Source organism: Ptychodera flava, chromosome 15, assembly GCF_041260155.1.
Source record: "Ptychodera flava strain L36383 chromosome 15, AS_Pfla_20210202, whole genome shotgun sequence".
Lineage (NCBI taxonomy): Eukaryota > Metazoa > Hemichordata > Enteropneusta > Ptychoderidae > Ptychodera > Ptychodera flava.
The window spans coordinates 5,180,302-5,200,455 of NC_091942.1; the positions used below are offsets into that span (position 1 = coordinate 5,180,302).

At 36.7% G+C, this 20,154-nt stretch overlaps 1 protein-coding gene across 1 annotated transcript; it reads left to right on the top strand.

Moving 5' to 3' along the window:
• Window positions 1-405: 405 nt before the first annotated feature.
• Window positions 406-18,351, top strand: LOC139152221 (uncharacterized). Its single transcript, XM_070725361.1, has 10 exons — window positions 406-865; window positions 1,613-1,807; window positions 3,361-3,489; window positions 5,643-5,837; window positions 9,943-10,137; window positions 11,650-11,844; window positions 14,262-14,456; window positions 15,632-15,826; window positions 17,901-17,967; window positions 18,189-18,351. Exons 1-10 carry the CDS (start codon window positions 406-408, stop codon window positions 18,349-18,351), a joined length of 1,989 nt encoding a protein of 662 aa, XP_070581462.1.
• Window positions 18,352-20,154: the final 1,803 nt, after the last annotated feature.

A 20,154-nucleotide genomic window follows, 5' to 3' on the forward strand; every position in this document is an offset into this window, starting at 1 on the left:
AAGTAAACGAAACCATTGAGCTAGTAGACGGACACTACAAAATGGGACTTCCATTCAAAACTGAAAGAGTACCAGCAGTATGCCTTACAACGCTTTAAAGGCCTTGAAAGAAAGTTATTAAACAACCACAGTTCCATGCCGACTACCAGAAGTTCAAGGCAGACATAAATAAGAAGGGATACGCAATACGAGTCCCTAACAACGAATTTGATCGCGAAAAAGGTGTGGCATATACCCCACCATGGAGTATATCATCCAAAGAAACCAGAGAAGATCCGTGTTGTCTTTGACTGTTCAGCGAAGTCCCAAGGGGTGTCGTTGAACAACCTGTTACTACAAGGGCCGGATCTGACGAATAATCTACTAGGAGTGTTATTACGATTTTGACAAGAACCAATCGCTTTGATGGCAGATATAGAGGCTATGTTCCTCCAAGTAAAGGTTAGAGAAGAGGACAGTGACTGTCTACGCTTCTATTGGTGGCCAGATGGAAACATAGAAAGCCATCCAAGAGTCTATAAAATGATGGTTCACCTGTTCGGTGCAGTATCATCCCCGAGCCACGCAAACACAGAACTACACAAGATGGCCGACGACAACAGCCACTTATTCAACAAGGAAGTTGTCAACACAATAAAGAGAGACTTCTACGTAGATGACTGCCTCAAGTCGGTAGAAAATGCGAAGAAGGCAATCAAGCTGACACAAGATCTGACTGCTGCTTGCAAGAAGGGCGAGTTCCGTCTAACAAAGTGGGTGAGCAACAGCCGTGAAGTATTGGAGACTATACCAAAAGAAGAAAGAGCTAAGGACATCAAAGACCTGAAGCTGGAGTACGACAGCCTACCAGTAAAGCATGCCCTAGGTACTTCATGGTCGGTCGAGTCAGACGCTTTATGATAAATCTTGTTATATATGGCCAATAAAGGATCAGTTTTATGAAAATAAATTGTAAAGAAAATAAGCAGAAGACGGGAAAAAATAAGCAAAAGTTTTTATTTGTAATTGTTCTGCTATCTGTAAATGATAAAGAAGGGAACTCGAAAAAGGCCAATAATATGAAAACACGATAAAACTACTGGTAACACAGGAGATTTGGAGACGTACTAAAAATATTAGCCCAAAACATTTGCGTGTCTAGATTTTAGAATCATATAGAGAATTCTAAGTCGAATAATCCCAAAGAGGTTACTAAGTAAATACGAAAGGTTTCAGAGTTCACATTCAATATGGCTATAACGATTACCATTGGCGACAGACGGTGAATGGACAACCAATCCTAAAAAGTGTAAATGTAATGCTGTATATGTTGTTGTATCAATATGCCTGTACATGTAAGGGTACCAATTATGCCCCTGGAAAACCGTCAATGTCGAATGTCTAATCATGTTAAAAGATGCCTAGTAAATAAAACGTTTCTTCAAATGTCAGACTCTTACTTCAATCAAAAAATCAAATCATAAATATTTTGGCTGTTGCAACTGCCAAGCAAGCAAACTTTTAACCTGCTAAGTCTTTATTTGATTTTAATTGTATTCAATGGAGTGTTTATCTCATAACTCTTTAATAGTGTTAATCGGATATAGCTTACTCTGTATGATTTCATTTGCAGAAGTTCAAGAATCATCGACTGTTCGGATGACCGTGAACAGTTCAGCAAAGAGAAACTCAACAGCAGAATCAACAATTGTCAATACTACACTCACGGATGTTGTACAATCTTCAAATGACACAAGCCCAACTGCACCAACCACGGCACACACCAGGGCAGACATCGAGCCAACATTTAATGTGACAAGCTCCAAAGGTAGGAAACCCCTTGAAATCGTAGATATTTATTCACACAGTAAGTGCCGCGGACACAGAGCAAGTACTCCAACGTGGAACGCATGGCAAAGATGTGGTGTTAAAAACACTCATGCTAAACTTAAAATGAGAACTCTGACACAGGCTCAGACGGGCTTTGCGAACACACGTATTATGTTGCTTCTTTATTAGCCGGAGGCATTTAACTTCTTACAATTAGAAATCCCATGGCTCACATTTTTACAATGTTCAGACTTTCGTTATATTGAGACTTGAACAGTAGTTAGATTTATGATAGAGAATATTGATGGCTACAGGCCATTTATGAGTTTGTAACGGGTATTGCATTACCAGATTACAATGTAATTCTCAGCAGACAAGTTATTTCCTAGCTGCGAAATGCCAACCTAATATGCCTTATAATAAGAGTAACTGAATACGCCGATGATAGGAAATCCTTAACCTTCATGCCTTATCATCATTTGCACCATACGCACAAACATAGAAATATTTGTGTAAACAAACTTTATTCATATGGTAGACGCACAAATCAACATCGTGCGTGACAGGTCCGTGATATCTCAGTGAATATTACAGGACCAGATACTGGCATTCCAATATAACAGCACAAGAAGAACGTTTAGGGCGCAATGTGTTATCACAATCGTTACCAATGAAAAGCTCTCCTCTGCTTGACATGTAGATGTCTTCCTATTTTAAGGCACTCGATCGTCGTACGCAGCTGAGAGAAGCAGTCATTTTGATTTTCCTTGGCATTATCATGACAACAGATAACACGCGCACGATATCGCTGTCACGCAAATTACTTATCATGCTGTTGGGAGGTAGACTGTGCCCCGGAAACGATAGAACGTTTTGTTTGAGCTTTTCACAAAGTTAGCAGAATTTTTTTAATGAAAATACTAAAATTAAGTAACATTACTCGTGTAATAGCTACCCGCCATATTAACGTCACAAGGATGGATAAATGTGTGCTTAACTCAATGATAAATCTTGTTATATATGGCTAATAAAGAATCAGTTTTATTGAAATAAATTGTAAAGAAAATAAGCAAAAGACAGGCAAAAACTAAGCAAAACTTTTTATTTGTAATTGTTCTGCTATCTGTAAATTATAAAGAAGGGAACTCTACAAAAGCTAATAATATGAAAACTCTATAAAACTACCGGTAACGCAGGAGGTGTGGAGACCTACAAAAAATTAGCCCACAACATTTGCGTGTTAATGTCGAATTTCTAATCATGTTAAAAGATGCCTAGTAAATAAAACGTTTATGCAAACATCAGACTCTTATTGCAATGAAATCATAAATATTTGGCTGTGGCAACTGCACAGCTAGCAAACTTTTAACCTGCTTAGTATTTATTTGATTGACTTTGTATGCAACTGAGTGTTTATCTCATGACTCTTTAACTTTAATAGTGTTAATCGGACGTAGCTTACGCTCTGTATGATTTCATTTGCACAAGTTCAAGAATCATCGACTGTTCGGATGACCGTAAACAGTTCAGCTACTAAAAACTCAACTGCAGAATCAACAGTTATCAATACTACACTCCAGAATGTTGTACAATCTTCAAATGACACAAGCCCAAACGCACCAACCACGGCACACACCAGGGCAGACATCGAGCCAACCGTTAATATAACAAGCTCCAGAGGTAAGAAACCCCTTGAAATCGTAGATATTTATTCACACTGTAAGTGCCGTGGACACAGAGCAAGTACTCCATTGTGGAACAGATGGCAAGCATGTGCTGATAATAAACACTGGTTATAAACTTAAACAGAGAACTGTGATAGTGGCCCAGTTGGGCTTTGCGACGAACACACGTATTATGTTGCCTCTTCAGGAGCCAGGGTCTTTACAAGCCAAGGGCACTCGAGCAATTTATCATTAGAAATTCCATGGCTCACATTTTTTTAAAATTTTCGACTAGCTCAGATATTGAGACTTTAACAGTCATTTGATTTATGTAGAGAATATTGATGGCTACAAGACATTTGTGTGCTTGTTTCGGGTAGTGGTTAACAAGATAAAATTGTAATTCTCAGCAGCCAAGACATTTCCTAGATGGAAAATGCCATCGTAATATGCCTTCAATAATAAGAGTAACTATAAACGCCGATGATAGGAAATCCTTAATCTTCATGCCTTATCATCATTTGCACCATACGCACAAACATAGAAATATTTGTGTAAACAAACTTTATTCATATTGTAGACGCACAAATCAACATCATGCGTGACAGGTCCGTGATATCTCAGTGAATATTATAGGACAAGATACTGGCACTCCAATATAGCAGAACAAGAAGAACGTTTTTGGGTGCAATGTGTTATCACAATCGTTACCGTTGCACCATACGCATAAACATAGAAATATTTGTGTAAACAAACTTTATTCATATTGTAGACGCACAAATCCAGAGCATGCGCGACAGGTCAGCGATATCTCAGTGAGCATTATGGGATCAGATACTGGCGCTCCAATATAGCAGCACAAGAAGAACCTTTAGGGCGCGACAATCGCAACCGATGAAAAGCTCTCCTCCTCTTAAAATGTAGATGTCTTCTTATTTTAAGGCACTCGATCGTCGTATGCAACTGAGAGAAGCGGTCATTTAGATTTTTTCTTGGGATTGTCATGACAACAGATATCACCTGCATGATATCTCTGTCCCGCCAAGCACTAACGATGGTTTTGGGATGTAGACTGTGCCTCGGTACCGGTACAATGTTTTGGTTGAGCTTTTCTTCAAATAAGCAGAATTTTTTTGGGTAACATTGTTCGTGTAAAGAACACTCGTGCTTAACTTAAAATGAGCAAATGGATGGATAAATGCCGCATAACTTTATGATAAATTTTGTTATATATGGCCAATAAAGGATCAGTTTTATGAAAATAAATTTTAAGGAAAATAAGCAAAAGACATGCAAAAACTAAGCAAAATTTTTTATTTGTAATTGGTCTGTTATCTGTAAATGATAAAGAAGGGTACTCTATAAAAGCTAATAATATGAAAACACGATAAAACTACCGGTAACACAGGAGGTGTGGAGACCTACAAAAAATATTAGTCCACAACATTTGCGTGTTCACATTTTCGAATCATTTAGAGAATTCTAAGTCGAATAATCCCAAGGAGGTAACTAAGTAAATACGAAAGGTTTGGCAGTTCAAATTCAATATGGCCATAATGATTACCATTGGCGACGGACAATGAACGGAAACCAAACCCTAACGTTGTAAATGTAATGCTGTATATGTTGTTGTATCAATATGCCTGTAAATCTCAGGGTGCCTATTCTGCCCCTGGCAAACCATCATTGTTGTATTTCTAATCATGTTAAAAGATGCCTAGTGAATAAAACGTTTCTGCAAATGTCAGACTCTTACTCCAATCAAATCATAAATATTTGGCTGTGGCAACTGCCAAGCAAGCAAACATTTAACCTGATAAGTCTTTTTCTGATTTACACTGTATTCAGTGGAGTGTTTATCCCATGACAATTTAACTTTAATATGGCTGTAAAATTAAGGGTGTCAGTTATGGCCCTGGCAAACCGTCAATGTCAAATTTCTAAATATGTTTAAAGATGCCTAGTTAATTAAACGTTTCTTCAAATGTCAGACTATAACTTCAATAAAATCATCCATATTTGGCTATGGCAACTGCCAAGCTAACAAACTTTTAATCAGCTAAGACTTTATTTGATTGACTTTGTATTCAATGGAATATTTATCTCATGACACTTTAACTTAAATAGTGTTAATCGGACAAAGTTTACTCTGTATGATATCATTTGCAGAAGTTCAAGAATCATCGACTGTTCGGATGACCGTGAACAGTTCAGCAAAGAGAAACTCAACAGCAGAATCAACAATTGTCAATACTACACTCACGGATGTTGTACAATCTTCAAATGACACAAGCCCAACTGCACCAACCACGGCACACACCAGGGCAGACATCGAGCCAACATTTAATGTGACAAGCTCCAAAGGTAGGAAACCCCTTGAAATCGTAGATATTTATTCACACAGTAAGTGCCGCGGACACAGAGCAAGTACTCCAACGTGGAACGCATGGCGAAGATGTGGTGTTAAAAACACTCGTGCTAAACTTAAAATGAGAACTCTGACACAGGCTCAGACGGGCTTTGCGAACACACGTATTATGTTGCTTCTTTATTAGCCGGAGGCATTTAACTTCTTATAATTAGAAATCCCATGGCTCACATTTTTACAATGTTCAGACTTTCGTTATATTGAGACTTGAACAGTAGTTAGATTTATGATAGAGAATATTGATGGCTACAGGCCATTTATGGGTTTGTAAAGGGTATTGCATTACCACATTACAATGTAATTCTCAGCAGCCAAGTTATTTCCTAGCTGCGAAATGCCAACCTAATATGTCTTATAATAAGAGTAACTGAATACGCCGATGATAGGAAATCCTTAACCTTCATGCCTTATCATCATTTGCACCATACGCACAAACATAGAAATATTTGTGTAAACAAACTTTATTCATATGGTAGACGCACAAAGCAACATCATGCGTGACAGGTCCGTGATATCTCAGTGAATATTAGAGGACCAGATACTGGCATTCCAATATAGGAACACAAGAAGAACGTTTGGGGCGCAATGTGTTATCACAATCGTTACCAATGTAAAGCTCTCCTCTGCGTGACATGTAGATGTCTTCCTATTTTAAGGCACTCGATCGTCGTACGCAGCTGAGAGAAGCAGTCATTTTGATTTTCCTTGGTATTATCATGACAACAGATAACACGCGCACGATATCGCTGTCACCTAAATTACTTATCATGCTGTTGGGAGGTAGACTGTGCCCCGGAAACGGTAGAACGTTTTGTTTGAGCTTTTCTCAAAGTTAGCAGAATTTTTTTAATGAAAATACTAACATTAAGTAACATTACTCGTGTAATAGCTACCCGCCATATTAACGTCACAAGGATGGATAAATGTGTGCTTAACTCAATGATAAATCTTGTTATACATGGCTAATAAAGAATCAGTTTTATTGAAATAAATTGTAAAGAAAATAAGCAAAAGACAGGCAAAAACTAAGCAAAACTTTTTATTTGTAATTGTTCTGCTATCTGTAAATTATAAAGAAGGGAACTCTACAAAAGCTAATAATATGAAAACTCTATAAAACTACCGGTAACGCAGGAGGTGTGGAGACCTACAAAAAATATCAGCCCACAACATTTGCGTGTTAATGTCGAATTTCTAATAATGTTAAAAGATGCCTAGTAAATAAAACGTTTATGCAAACATCAGACTCTTATTGCAATGAAATCATAAATATTTGGCTGTGGCAACTGCACAGCTAGCAAACTTTTAACCTGCTTAGTATTTATTTGATTGACTTTGTATGCAACTGAGTGTTTATCTCATGACTCTTTAACTTTAATAGTGTTAATACGATATAGCTTACACTCTGTATGAGATCATTTGTAGAAGTTCAAGAATCATCGACTGTTCGGATGACCGTAAACAGTTCAGCTACTAAAAACTCAACTGCAGAATCAACAGTTGTCAATACTACACTCGTGAATGTTGTTCAATCTTCAAATGACACAAGCCCAACTGCACCAACCACGGCACACACAAGGGCAGACATTGAGCCCACCATTAATGTGACAAGCTCCAGAGGTAAAAAAAAAAAACCTTTGAAATGGTAGATATTCATTCACACTCTAAGAGTCGTGGATACAGAGCAAGTACTCTACTCTGTTGGGAGGTAGACTGTGCCCCGGAAACGGTAGAATGTTTTGCTTGAGCTTTTCTCAAAGTTAGCAGAATTTTTTTAATGAAAATAATATAATTGAGTAGCATTACTCGTGTAATAGCTACCCGCCATATGAACGTCACATGGATGGATAAATGTGTGCATAAGGTTATAATAAATCTTGTCATATATGGCCAATAAAGGATCAGTTTTTTGAAAATAAATTGTAAAGAAAATAAGCAAAAGACAGACAAAAACTAAGCAAAATTTTTTATTTGTAATTGGTCTGCTATCTGAAAATGATAAAGAAGGGAACTCTACAAAAGCAAATAATATGAAAACACGATAAAACTACCGGTAACACAGGAGTTGTGAAGTCCTACTAAAAAAATAGCCCACAATATTTGTGTGTCCAGAGTTTGGAATTCATTAGAGAATTCTAAGTCGAATAATCCCAAGGAGGTAACTAAGTAAATACGAAAGGTTTGGGAGTTCAAATTCAATATGGCCATAATACTGCTTTATTGACAAACTTTACCCCAAGGAAAGGGTAAACATCGTCATACATAGAGACTTCAAAGAAGCAATACAATAAGTAGCCAAAAAAGTCAAAATCAGAAATAAATAAATAAAAAAATAAATAAAGGTACATACATAAATGGAACACAAACTGGAAAGAATATTTATTTGTCGTTGTACTTGTTTGTTATTGATCTCTCAGAAGTAGACACTTGTTAATGTACATTGCTATGGGAATGTATAATTTCTTGTTATTCATCATGAATTCTAGTTGACTGTTATGTGATAATGACTGGAATGTTGGGTGTACTGATTGAATAGTATTGTATAATGTATTTTGTTCTGATTTATAGTATTCACAAATAAATAGGAAATGAGTCTCGTCTTCAATATGATTATGTGTACATCTTTTACAAATTCTTTCGTTGATAGGGGTTTTAGATTGTCTTCCAGTTTCTATGTGGAGTTTATGGTTACTGAGCCTTAATTTTGTTAACGTGTCTCTCAGCTGTGGGTTTTTTATTTCTATAAGGTATTTTTCAAATGCTATATTCTTCTTGAATATTCTATATGTTCTTAACTTGTTTCCATATCCCTTTTTATTTTTGGCGTCACAAAATATATCTTCTTTCCATTTGGATTTAAAGATATTACACAACTTGTTTTTAATAATTGATAATTTACAATCTGTACAGATGTCGTGAGAATTTAATATTTGTGATTCTTCCATTTTAGTTAAGAGTGACTCAATTTTAATGTACCAGTTGCTTTTGTTATTTTTATTCACTATGACGGCTTCTTTTATCAATGGATTTTGGCTATTTAGCACTCTATTATAGTATTTGATCAGTTGAGTTTGTACAAAAGTTTCAATTGGGTATCTCCCTAGTTCACTGTATATTGCCATCTTAGGGGTATGCCTTGGAATTTTTAAAATAAACCGGCAAAAACTTATGTGCACATCTTCAATAGACATATTGTATTTACTTTCATCAGCCCATATATCACTACCATATGTAAGAATCGGTCTAATCAATTTGTCGAATAAACTGAGTTGTAGGGGAATGCTTAAGTTGATACCCGGGCCTATTTTTCCCTTAAGAGCAAAGAGAGCTTTCATACCTTTTTTCTTTAATATATTTATGCCTGTTTTAAATTTACCATTTGGTGTTATCGTGACTCCCAGGTAATTTAGCTGATTCACAACATTTAGTTCCCTTCCCTCAAAAAGAATATATTGCTACATAGTAGCCGATTTGTCTTATTAAAAATCATTACTTTGGACTTGTCTGTATTGACCTGTAATCTCCACTTTTGGGTATATGTTGATAATTTGTCTGAACAATTCTGAAGGCCTGTCTTTGATTTAGATAGAATTACTACATCATCCGCATAAAATAAACAGCTAACTACTGTATCAAGCAATGTAGGAGAGTCAGAGCTGTCATTCATAATGATTACCATTGGCGACGGACGGTGAACTGACAACCAATCCGAAACGATGTAAATGTAATGCTGTATATGTTGTTGTATCAATATGCCTGTACATGTAAGGGTACCAATTATGCCCCTGGAAAACCGTCAATGTCGAATGTCTAATCATGTTAAAAGATGCCTAGTAAATAAAACGTTTCTGCAAATGTCCGACTCTTACTTCAATCAAATCATAAATATTTGGCTGTGGCAACTGCCAAGCTAGAAAACGTTTAACCTGCAAAGTCTTTATTTGATTTACTTTGTATTCAATGGAGTGTTTATCTCGTGACTCTTTACCTTTAATAGTGTTAATCGGACATAGCTTACACTCTGTATGATTTCATTTGCAGAAGTTCAAGAATCATCGACTGTTTGGATTACCCTGAACAGTTCAGCTACTAGAAACGCAACTGCAGCATCAACAGTTGTCGATACTACACTCCAGAATGTTGTACAATCTTCAAATTACACAAGCCCAACTGCCCTAACCACGGCACATACAAGGGCAGACATCGAGCCAACCGTTAATATGACAAGCTCCAGAGGTAAGAAACCCCTTGAAATGATAGATTTTTATTAACACTCTAAGTGCCGTGGACACAGAGCAAGTACTCCATTGTGGAACAGATGGCAAGCATGTGCTGATAATGAACACCGTTTATAAACTTAAACAGAGAACTGTAATGGTGGTCCAGTTGGGCATTGCGACGAACACACGTATTATGTTGCCTCTTTAGGATTCAGGGTCTTTAGAAGCCAAGGGCATTAAAGAAATTTTTCATTAGAAATTCCATGGCTCACATTTTTTTTAAATTTTCGACTAGCTCAGATATTGAGACTTTAACAGTCATTTGATTTATATAGAGAATATTGATGACTACAAGACATTTGTGTGCTTGTTTCCGGTAGTGGTTTACAAGATAAAATTGTAATTCTCAGCAGCCAAGATATTTCCTAGATGGAAAATGCCATCGTAATATGCCTTCAATAATAAGAGTAACTATAAACGCCAATGATAGGAAAACATTGACCTTCATGGCTTTAGATCTTTTGCACCACACGCAGAAATATAGAAATATTTGTGTAGACAAACTTTATTCATATTGTAGACGCACAAATCAACATCATGCGTGACAGGTCCGTGATATCTCAGTGAATATTACAGGACCAGATACTGGCACTCCAATATAGCAGAACAAGAAGAACGTTTAGGGTGCAATGTGTTATCACAATCGTTACCGATGAAAAGCTCTTCTCCGCTTAAAATGTAGATGTCTTCCTATTTTAAGGCACTCGATTGTCATACTGAACTGAGAGAAGCGGTCATTTTGATTTTCTGGGCATTTTCATGACAACAGATACCACGCGCACGATATTGCTGTCACGCAAATTACTTATCATGCTGTTGGGAGGTAGACTGTGCCCCGGAAACGGTAGAATGTTTTGCTTGAGCTTTTCTCAAAATAAGCAGAATTTTTTTAATGAAAATACTAAAATTAAGTAACACTACTCGTGTAAAAGCTACTCGCCATATTAACGTCACAAGGATGGATAAATGTGTGCATAACTCTATGATAAATCTTGTTATATATGGCTAATAAAGAATCAGTTTTATTGAAATAAATTGTAAAGAAAATGAGCAAAAGACAGGCAAAAACTAAGCAAAACTTTTTATTTGTAATTGTTCTGCTATCTGTAAATTATAAAGAAGGGAACTCTACAAAAGCTAATAATATGAAAACTCTATAAAACTACCGGTAACGCAGGAGGTGTGGAGACCTACAAAAAATATTAGCCCACAACATTTGCGTGTTAATGTCGAATTTCTAATCATGTTAAAAGATGCCTAGTAAATAAAACGTTTATGCAAACATCAGACTCTTATTGCAATGAAATCATAAATATTTGCCTGTGGCAACTGCACAACTAGCAAACTTTTAACCTGCTTAGTATTTATTTGATTGACTTTGTATTCAATGGAGTGTTTATCTCATGACTCTTTAACTTTAATAGTGTTAATACGATATAGCTTACACTCTGTATGATTTTATTTGCAGAAGTTCAAGAATCATCGACTGTTCGGATGACCGTGAACAGTTCAGCTACTAAAAACTCAACTGCAGAATCAACAGTTGTCAATACTACACTCGTGAATGTTGTTCAATCTTCAAATGACACAAGCCCAACTGCACCAACCACGGCACACACAAGGGCAGACATTGAGCCCACCATTAATGTGACAAGCTCCAGAGGTAAAAAAAACCTTTGAAATGGTAGATATTCATTCACACTCTAAGTGTCGTGGATACAGAGTAAGTACTCTACTCTGTTGGGAGGTAGACTGTGCCCCGGAAACGGTAGAATGTTTTGCTTGAGCTTTTCTCAAAGTTAGCAGAATTTTTTTAATGAAAATAATATAATTGAGTAGCATTTCTCGTGTAATAGCTACCCGCCATATGAACGTCACATGGATGGATAAATGTGTGCATAAGGTTATAATAAATCTTGTCATATATGGCCAATAAAGGATCAGTTTTTTGAAAATAAATTGTAAAGAAAATAAGCAAAAGACAGACAAAAACTAAGCAAAATTTTTTATTTGTAATTGGTCTGCTATCTGAAAATGATAAAGAAGGGAACTCTACAAAAGCAAATAATATGAAAACACGATAAAACTACCGGTAACACAGGAGTTGTGAAGTCCTACTAAAAAAATAGCCCACAACATTTGTGTGTCCAGAGTTTGGAATCCAATAGAGAATTCTAAGTCGAATAATCCCAAGGAGGTAACTAAGTAAATACGAAAGGTTTGGGAGTTCAAATTCAATATGGCCATAATACTGCTTTATTGACACACTTTATACCAAGGAAAGGGTAAATATCGTCATACATAGAGACTTCAAAGAAGCAATACAATAAGTAGCCAAAAAAGTCAAAATCAGAAATAAATAAATAAAAAAATAAATAAAGGTACATACATAAATGGAACACAAACTTGAAAGAATATTTATTTGTCGTTGTACTTGTTTGTTATTGATCTCTCAGAAGTAGACACTTGTTAATGTACATTGCTATGGGAATGTATAATTTCTTGTTATTCATCATGAATTCTAGTTGACTGTTATGTGATAATGACTGGAATGTTGGGTGTACTGATTGAATAGTATTGTATAATGTATTTCGTTCTGATTTATAGTATTCACAAATAAATAGGAAATGAGTCTCGTCTTCAATATGATTATGTGTACATCTTTTGCAAATTCTTTCGTTGATAGGGGTTTTAGATTGTCTTCCAGTTTCTATGTGGAGTTTATGGTTACTGAGCCTGAATTTTGTTAATGTGTCTCTCAGCTGTGGGTTTTTTATTTCTATAAGGTATTTTTCAAATGCTATATTCTTCTTGAATATTCTATATGTTCTTAACTTGTTTCCATATCCCTTTTTATTTTTGGCGTCACAAAATATATCTTCTTTCCATTTGGATTTAAAGATATTACACAACTTGTTTTTAATAATTGATAATTTACAATCTGTACAGATGTCGTGAGAATTTAATATTTGTGATTCTTCCATTTTAGTTAAGAGTGACTCAATTTTAATGTACCAGTTGCTTTTGTTATTTTTATTCACTATGACGGCTTCTTTTATCAATGGATTTTGGCTATTTAGCACTCTATTATAGTATTTAATCAGTTGAGTTTGTAAAAAAGTTTCAATTGGGTATCTCCCTAGTTCACTGTATATTGCCATCTTAGGGTATGCCTTGGAATTTTTAAAATAAACCGGCAAAAACTTATGTGCACATCTTCAATAGACATATTGTATTTACTTTCATCAGCCCATATATCACTACCATATGTAAGAATCGGTCTAATCAATTTGTCGAATAAACTGAGTTGTAGGGGAATGCTTAAGTTGATACCCGGGCCTATTTTTCCCTTAAGAGCAAAGAGAGCTTTCATACCTTTTTTCTTTAATATATTTATGCCTGTTTTAAATTTACCATTTGGTGTTATCGTGACTCCCAGGTAATTTAGCTGATTCACAACATTTAGTTCCCTTCCCTCAAAAAAGAATATATTGCTACATAGTAGCCGATTTGTCTTATTAAAAATCATTACTTTGGACTTGTCTGTATTGACCTGTAATCTCCACTTTTGGGTATATGTTGATAATTTGTCTGAACAATTCTGAAGGCCTGTCTTTGATTTAGATAGAATTACTACATCATCCGCATAAAATAAACAGCTAACTACTGTATCAAGCAATGTAGGAGAGTCAGAGCTGTCATTCATAATGATTACCATTGGCGACGGACGGTGAACGGACAACCAATCCGAAACGATGTAAATGTAATGCTGTATATGTTGTTGTATCAATATGCCTGTACATGTAAGGGTACCAATTATGCCCCTGGAAAACCGTCAATGTCGAATGTCTAATCATGTTAAAAGATGCCTAGTAAATAAAACGTTTCTGCAAATGTCCGACTCTTACTTCAATCAAATCATAAATATTTGGCTGTGGCAACTGCCAAGCTAGCAAACGTTTAACCTGCAAAGTCTTTATTTGATTTACTTTGTATTCAATGGAGTGTTTACCTCATGACTCTTTAACTTTAATAGTGTTAATCGGACATAGCTTACACTCTGTATGATTTCATTTGTAGAAGTTCAAGAATCATCGACAGTTTGGATTACCCTGAACAGTTCAGCTACTAGAAACGCAACTGCAGAATCAACAGTTGTCGATACTACAATCCAGAATGTTGTACAATCTTCAAATTACACAAGCCCAACTGCCCTAACCACGGCACATACAAGGGTAGACATCGAGCCAACCGTTAATATGACAAGCTCCAGAGGTAAGAAACCCCTTGAAATGATAGATTATTATTCACACTGTAAGTGCCGTGGACACAGAGTAAGTACTCCATTGTGGAACAGATGGCAAGCATGTGCTGATAATGAACACCGTTTATAAACTTAAACAGAGAACTGTGATGGTGGCCCAGTTGGGCATTGCGACGAACACACGTATTATGTTGCCTCTTTAGGATTCATGGTCTTTAGAAGCCAAGGGCATTAAAGAAATTTTTCAATAGAAATTCCATGGCTCACATTTTTTTTAAATTTTCGACTAGCTCAGATATTGAGACTTTAACAGTCATTTGATTTATATAGAGAATATTGATGACTACAAGACATTTGTGTGCTTGTTTCCGGTAGTGGTTTACAAGATAAAATTGTAAATCTCAGCAGCCAAGATATTTCCTAGATGCAAAATGCCATCGTAATATGCCTTCATTAATAAGAGTAACTATAAACGCCAATGATAGGAAAACATTGACCTTCATGGCTTTAGATCTTTTGCACCACACGCAGAAATATAGAAATATTTGTGTAGACAAACTTTATTCATATTGTAGACGCACAAATCAACATCATGCGTGACAGGTCCGTGATATCTCAGTGAATATTATCACAATCGTTACCGATGAAAAGCTCTTCTCCGCTTAAAATGTAGATGTCTTCCTATTTTACTCAAAAAAGTCGTCAATAAGAGAAATTTTAAGCATTTTTCATTACATAATTTTACAAAAACATCAACATTTTTTCAAAAATTTGAATCAGATGAATGAGGTATGCAATAATAATTGTGTTTTCGTTTTTCTGTTCGATGAGAACAATATTTCAAATTTTACACTTTTCTATCATTTTGTAAAATTTCAGCTGTAAAAATTTCGATTTCGTCACATTTTCCTAATAATTACTCTCATCCAATTTTCCGAAAATAGTTCCAATCGTGTGAATCATGTTAAAAGATGCCTAGTAAATAAAACATTTCTGCAAATGTCAGACTCTTACTTCAATCAAATCATAAATATTTGGCTGTGGCAACTGCCAAGCTAGCAAACGTTTAACCTGCAAAGTCTTTATCTGATTTACTTTGTGTTCAATGGAGTGTTTATCTCATGACTCTTTACCTTTAATAGTGTTAATCGGACATAGCTTACACTCTGTATGATTTCATTTGCAGAAGTTCAAGAATCATCGACTGTTTTGATTACCCTGAACAGTTCAGCTACTAGAAACGCAACTGCAGAATCAACAGTTGTCAATACTACACTCCAGAATGTTGTACAATCTTCATATGATACAAGCCCAACTGCACCAACCACGGCACACACCAGGGCAGACATCGAGCCCACCAGTAATGTGACAAGCTCACGAGGTAAAAAACAACCATTTGAAATGGTAGATATTTATTCACACTCTAAGTGTCGTGGATACAGAGCAATTACTCTGTTGTGGAACAGATGGAAAGCATGTAATGATAATGAACACCGGTTATAAACTTAAACTGAGAACCGTGATGTTGCCCCAGTTGGGCGTTGCGACGAACACATGTATTTTGGTGCCTCTTTAGGAGCCAAGGTCTTTACGAGCCAAGGGCATTAAAGCAATTTATCATCAGAAATTCTATGGCTCACATTTTTTTTAATTTTTCGACTGGCTAAGATATTGAGACTTAAACAGTCAGTTGATTTATAATAGAGAATATCGATGGCTACAAGACATTGGTGGGCTTGTTTCCGGTAGTGGTTTACAAGACTAGATTGTAATTCCCAACAGTCAGGATATATCCTGGATGCAAAATGCCATCGTAAATATGCCTTATAATAAGAGTAACTATAAACGCCGGTGATAGGAAAACCTTAACCTTCATGGCTTTACATCTTTTGCACCACACGCAGAAATATAGAAATATTTGTGTAAACATATTTAAATCATACTGTAGACGCGCAAATCAACATCATGCGTGACAGGTCCGTGATATCTCAGTGAATGTTATAGGACAAGATACTGGCACTGCAATATAGCAGAACAAGAAGAACGTTTAGGGCGCAATGTGTTATCACAATTGTAACCAATGAAAAGCTCTCCTCTGCTAGACATGTAGATGTCTTCCTATTTTAAGGCACTCAATCGTCGTAAGCAACTGAGAAAAGCGGTCATTTTGATTTTTCTTGGCATTATCATGACAACAGATAACAGATAACACGCGCACGATATCGCTGTCGCGCCAGGCATTTACTATGCTGTTGGGGGGTAGACTATGCCTCGGTACCGGTATAATGTTTTTCTTAACTTTTTCACAAATTTAGCAGAATTGTTGTAATGAAAATACTGTAACTGATAGGAAAACCTAAACCTTTATGCCTTATCATCTTTTGCACCACACGCATAAACATAGATATATTTGTGTAAACAAACTTTATTCATATTGTAGACGCACAAATCAACATTATGCGCGACAGGTCAGCAATATCTCAGTGAGCATTATAGGACTAGATACTGGCATTCCAATATGGCAGCACAAGAAGAACGTTTAGGGCCCAATGTGTTATCACCATCGTAACCAATGAAAAGCTCGCCTCCGCTTGACATGAAGATGTCTTCCTATTTTAAGGCACTCGATGGTCGTACGCAACTGAGAGAAGCGGTCATTTTGATTTTTTCTTGCGATTGTCATGACAACAGATATCACCCGCATGTTATCTCTGTCACGCCAAGCACTTACGATGGTTTTGGGAGTGTCATGAAGTTGGATTATTGTGTAATGCCAGTGAATGTTTATACAAATATTAATCAATGTTTGATTGTACCAGGTGTATAAGTAATACTTTGGCAACTTATGATTATCTTAAAAACCCAAAAGCTTCTTAAGGTAAACACCTGGTAATATTTTAATCCTTTAATTAAGGTGCATTGTTTCATGATTTCTTAGAAGTTGATCTGATGATCAGCTTAGATAATTGCAAGCTGCTTAATGATGTTATCGCAATCTTTTAATTATACAACTTAGAAGACAAAAGAAGCCAAAGAGATTCTACTAGAATGTAATGTTAATGTTTAACTTATACAATGATATTTGAATATTTTGTATCTCTGACGAATCCATGGCAATTATTGTGTCATATGACTATGGCTAGCCAATTAGACTAGCCTTTGAACTTATTAGGAGGAGCTTCTGTGTTTTGGCATTATAAATTTAGTAGTTTTCTGTGGAATTGTTAGATCTCTGTTTAGACGCAAGTGCGGCGTAATAAACAAGTCTCCTTCTCAAGAAGTACTGTCTCTGCATGAGTCTGTGTTTGCTGCTGTGTGTTAAAGTTACGTCCAAGTCCAGCCTGAGCTACAAGTGCTACAGAGTTAGTAGAAGTCCCGACTTCTGACTTCGTTACATGGTGGCAGCGGTGGGATCCTCTACTAAGCTACTCAGCACCTGAGCTCATCGAAAGCAGTGGGTCTGATAACAGAAGAGCAGCTGGAAGAACAGCACAGAGGAACTGGGAGGAGACAGCTTGAGAAGTAAGTCAGCACGATTGGTAGTATTTGACAGAGGTGAAGTGAACCTGCTGTATCAGACTACAGAAGCTGACAGGAAGGACGCTTGGAGAAGTGTTGGAAATCAGCGTGATTGGTAGTATTCGACAGAGGTGAAGAGGACCTGCTGTATCAGACTACAGAAGCTGACAGGAAGGACGCCTGGAGAAGTGTTGGAAGTCAGCGTGATTGGTAGTATTCGACAGAGGTGAAGAGACCTGCTGTATCAGACTACAGAAGCTGACAGGAAGGACGCCTGGAGAAGTGCTGGGAACAGAACCGGTGGTGGAAATCAGCACAAGTGGCACGACAAGAGGTTGTGGTGAAGATCAAAGTCAAAGAACAGAAGCGGTGAGTGATCACATATAGAGTCAGTAAGAGATTTTGACGTGTGATTTATTGCTTGTATTGTTAAATTGTGGGAAAATGTCTATGGCCTTAAGAAGTAGGACAGCTAATGTTTCAGCTGACAGGGATGAAAGTACAAGGACAGAAACACTAGAAGACCAAACTAGCCCAAAACTTACAGCTGACCAATTATTTCAATTGGAATTGAAAAAGTTAGAGATAGAAGAAAAGAGGGATCAGAGGGAATGGGAGAGGGAAGAAAAGGCAGCACAAAGGGAACATGAAAGGCATATGGCAGAACGCACTGAGACTAGGTTTGTCAATTTGCCAGCTCAACGTATAGATAGTAATATCAAAATATTACCTCTCGATGAGAAGGATGATATTGATGTGTATTTACGTACATTTGAACAAATAGCTAGGACGAGTATGTGGGCTGAAGATACTTGGGTGGTTAGATTAGCCCCATCCTTGACTGGGAAAGCCAGGGAGGCATACATTGGGTTATCCCCAGACGATGCTACAAATTATCCAAAACTGAAAGAGGCCATATATAAGCGATATGAATTGAATGCAGAAGCCTATAGGCTTAAATTTAGAACACTGTATCCCATGTCCCAAGAGACATACACAGAATGGGGAACAAAATTAAGGGCCATAAGTAATCGTTGGTTGGAAATAGAAGAAGTTAAAAGCTTAGATGATTTGAAAGGAGTTCTGCTGAAAGAACAAATTTATGCTATGCTACCTAAAGATCTGTGCCTCTGGATAAAAGACAAAAAGCCAGCATCAGTTCAGGAAGTTCTTGGCCTTGCTGACGATTATGTTACAAATAGAGGAGGCATCAAACTAAATTCTAAGCCTGAAACCAGTTCTTATAAACAGGGTTTGAAAGTCAGCAACCAAAATAGTTATTTGGAACCAAAAGTGGGAGAGAGGGATAATTGCCAGGATAATGGAAATTTCTCTGGTAAGTGTTTTAACTGTGGGAAAACTGGGCATAAATCGGTACAGTGCCCCGATAAAACTACTAGAGCTGAAGCAAAACCTGTCCTAATGTGTAAAGATTCTAATGCCAATGGTAAGGTCCAGCTTAGCCCTTACGAAACATTTGGTACAATAAATGGACAGAAAGTTCGAATCTTACGTGATACAGGCTGCACCCAGACAATTATTAATAAAAAATTTGTAACCCCTGAATCTTATACAGGTAACTCAGTTCCAATCAGTGGAATTGTTGGTATTCCCAGGGAATATCCATTAGCTAGAGTTTTCTTGGACTGTGAATACTTTTCAGGTTGGATATGTGTAGCTGTTCACTCAAAGTTAGGGAGGGATATTTTGTTGGGCAACGAGATAGGTAGTGCGTGGGATGACTATTTCTGCGCTCAACATACTAGAAACATACAGGATACAAATGAAGCTTTAATAGTTACACCTAGCAGGCAAAAGAGGCCAGATGAACAAGCTAAACAGAAAGAACAAGATATAAAAAGCACCAGAGTCAAGAGTATACAAATTATAGATGATCAGGAGATAAAAGAGGAAGTTCCTTTGAATACACATAAAATAAGCTCAACAGCTGTCACTAACTGTCAGAAGACAGCACATGCTCACAAAGGAGATAGAGCCCCACGTAATATACTCCCAACTATCGATGCCCACTTCAGTAGAATATGCATGGATATTTTAGGTCCCCTTCCCGGAGACGAGTCAGGGAATGGCTAGAGAAAATGAAAGATAATTACAGCCATTTGTTACCCTTCAGTGTTCAGCACAGGCAAGGAGTTTACAATAAGAACGCAGATGCATTGTCAAGAATAT

Bases quoted from the DNA above. Each gene is read 5' to 3' on its own strand.
- LOC139152221 (XM_070725361.1), top strand. From the start codon at position 406: ATGGCAGATATAGAGGCTATGTTCCTCCAAGTAAAGGTTAGAGAAGAG. The intron at 3,490-5,642 runs GTAAGAAACCCC...TATCATTTGCAG, and splicing joins TAATATAACAAGCTCCAGAG to AAGTTCAAGAATCATCGACT. The intron at 10,138-11,649 runs GTAAGAAACCCC...TTTTATTTGCAG, and splicing joins TAATATGACAAGCTCCAGAG to AAGTTCAAGAATCATCGACT.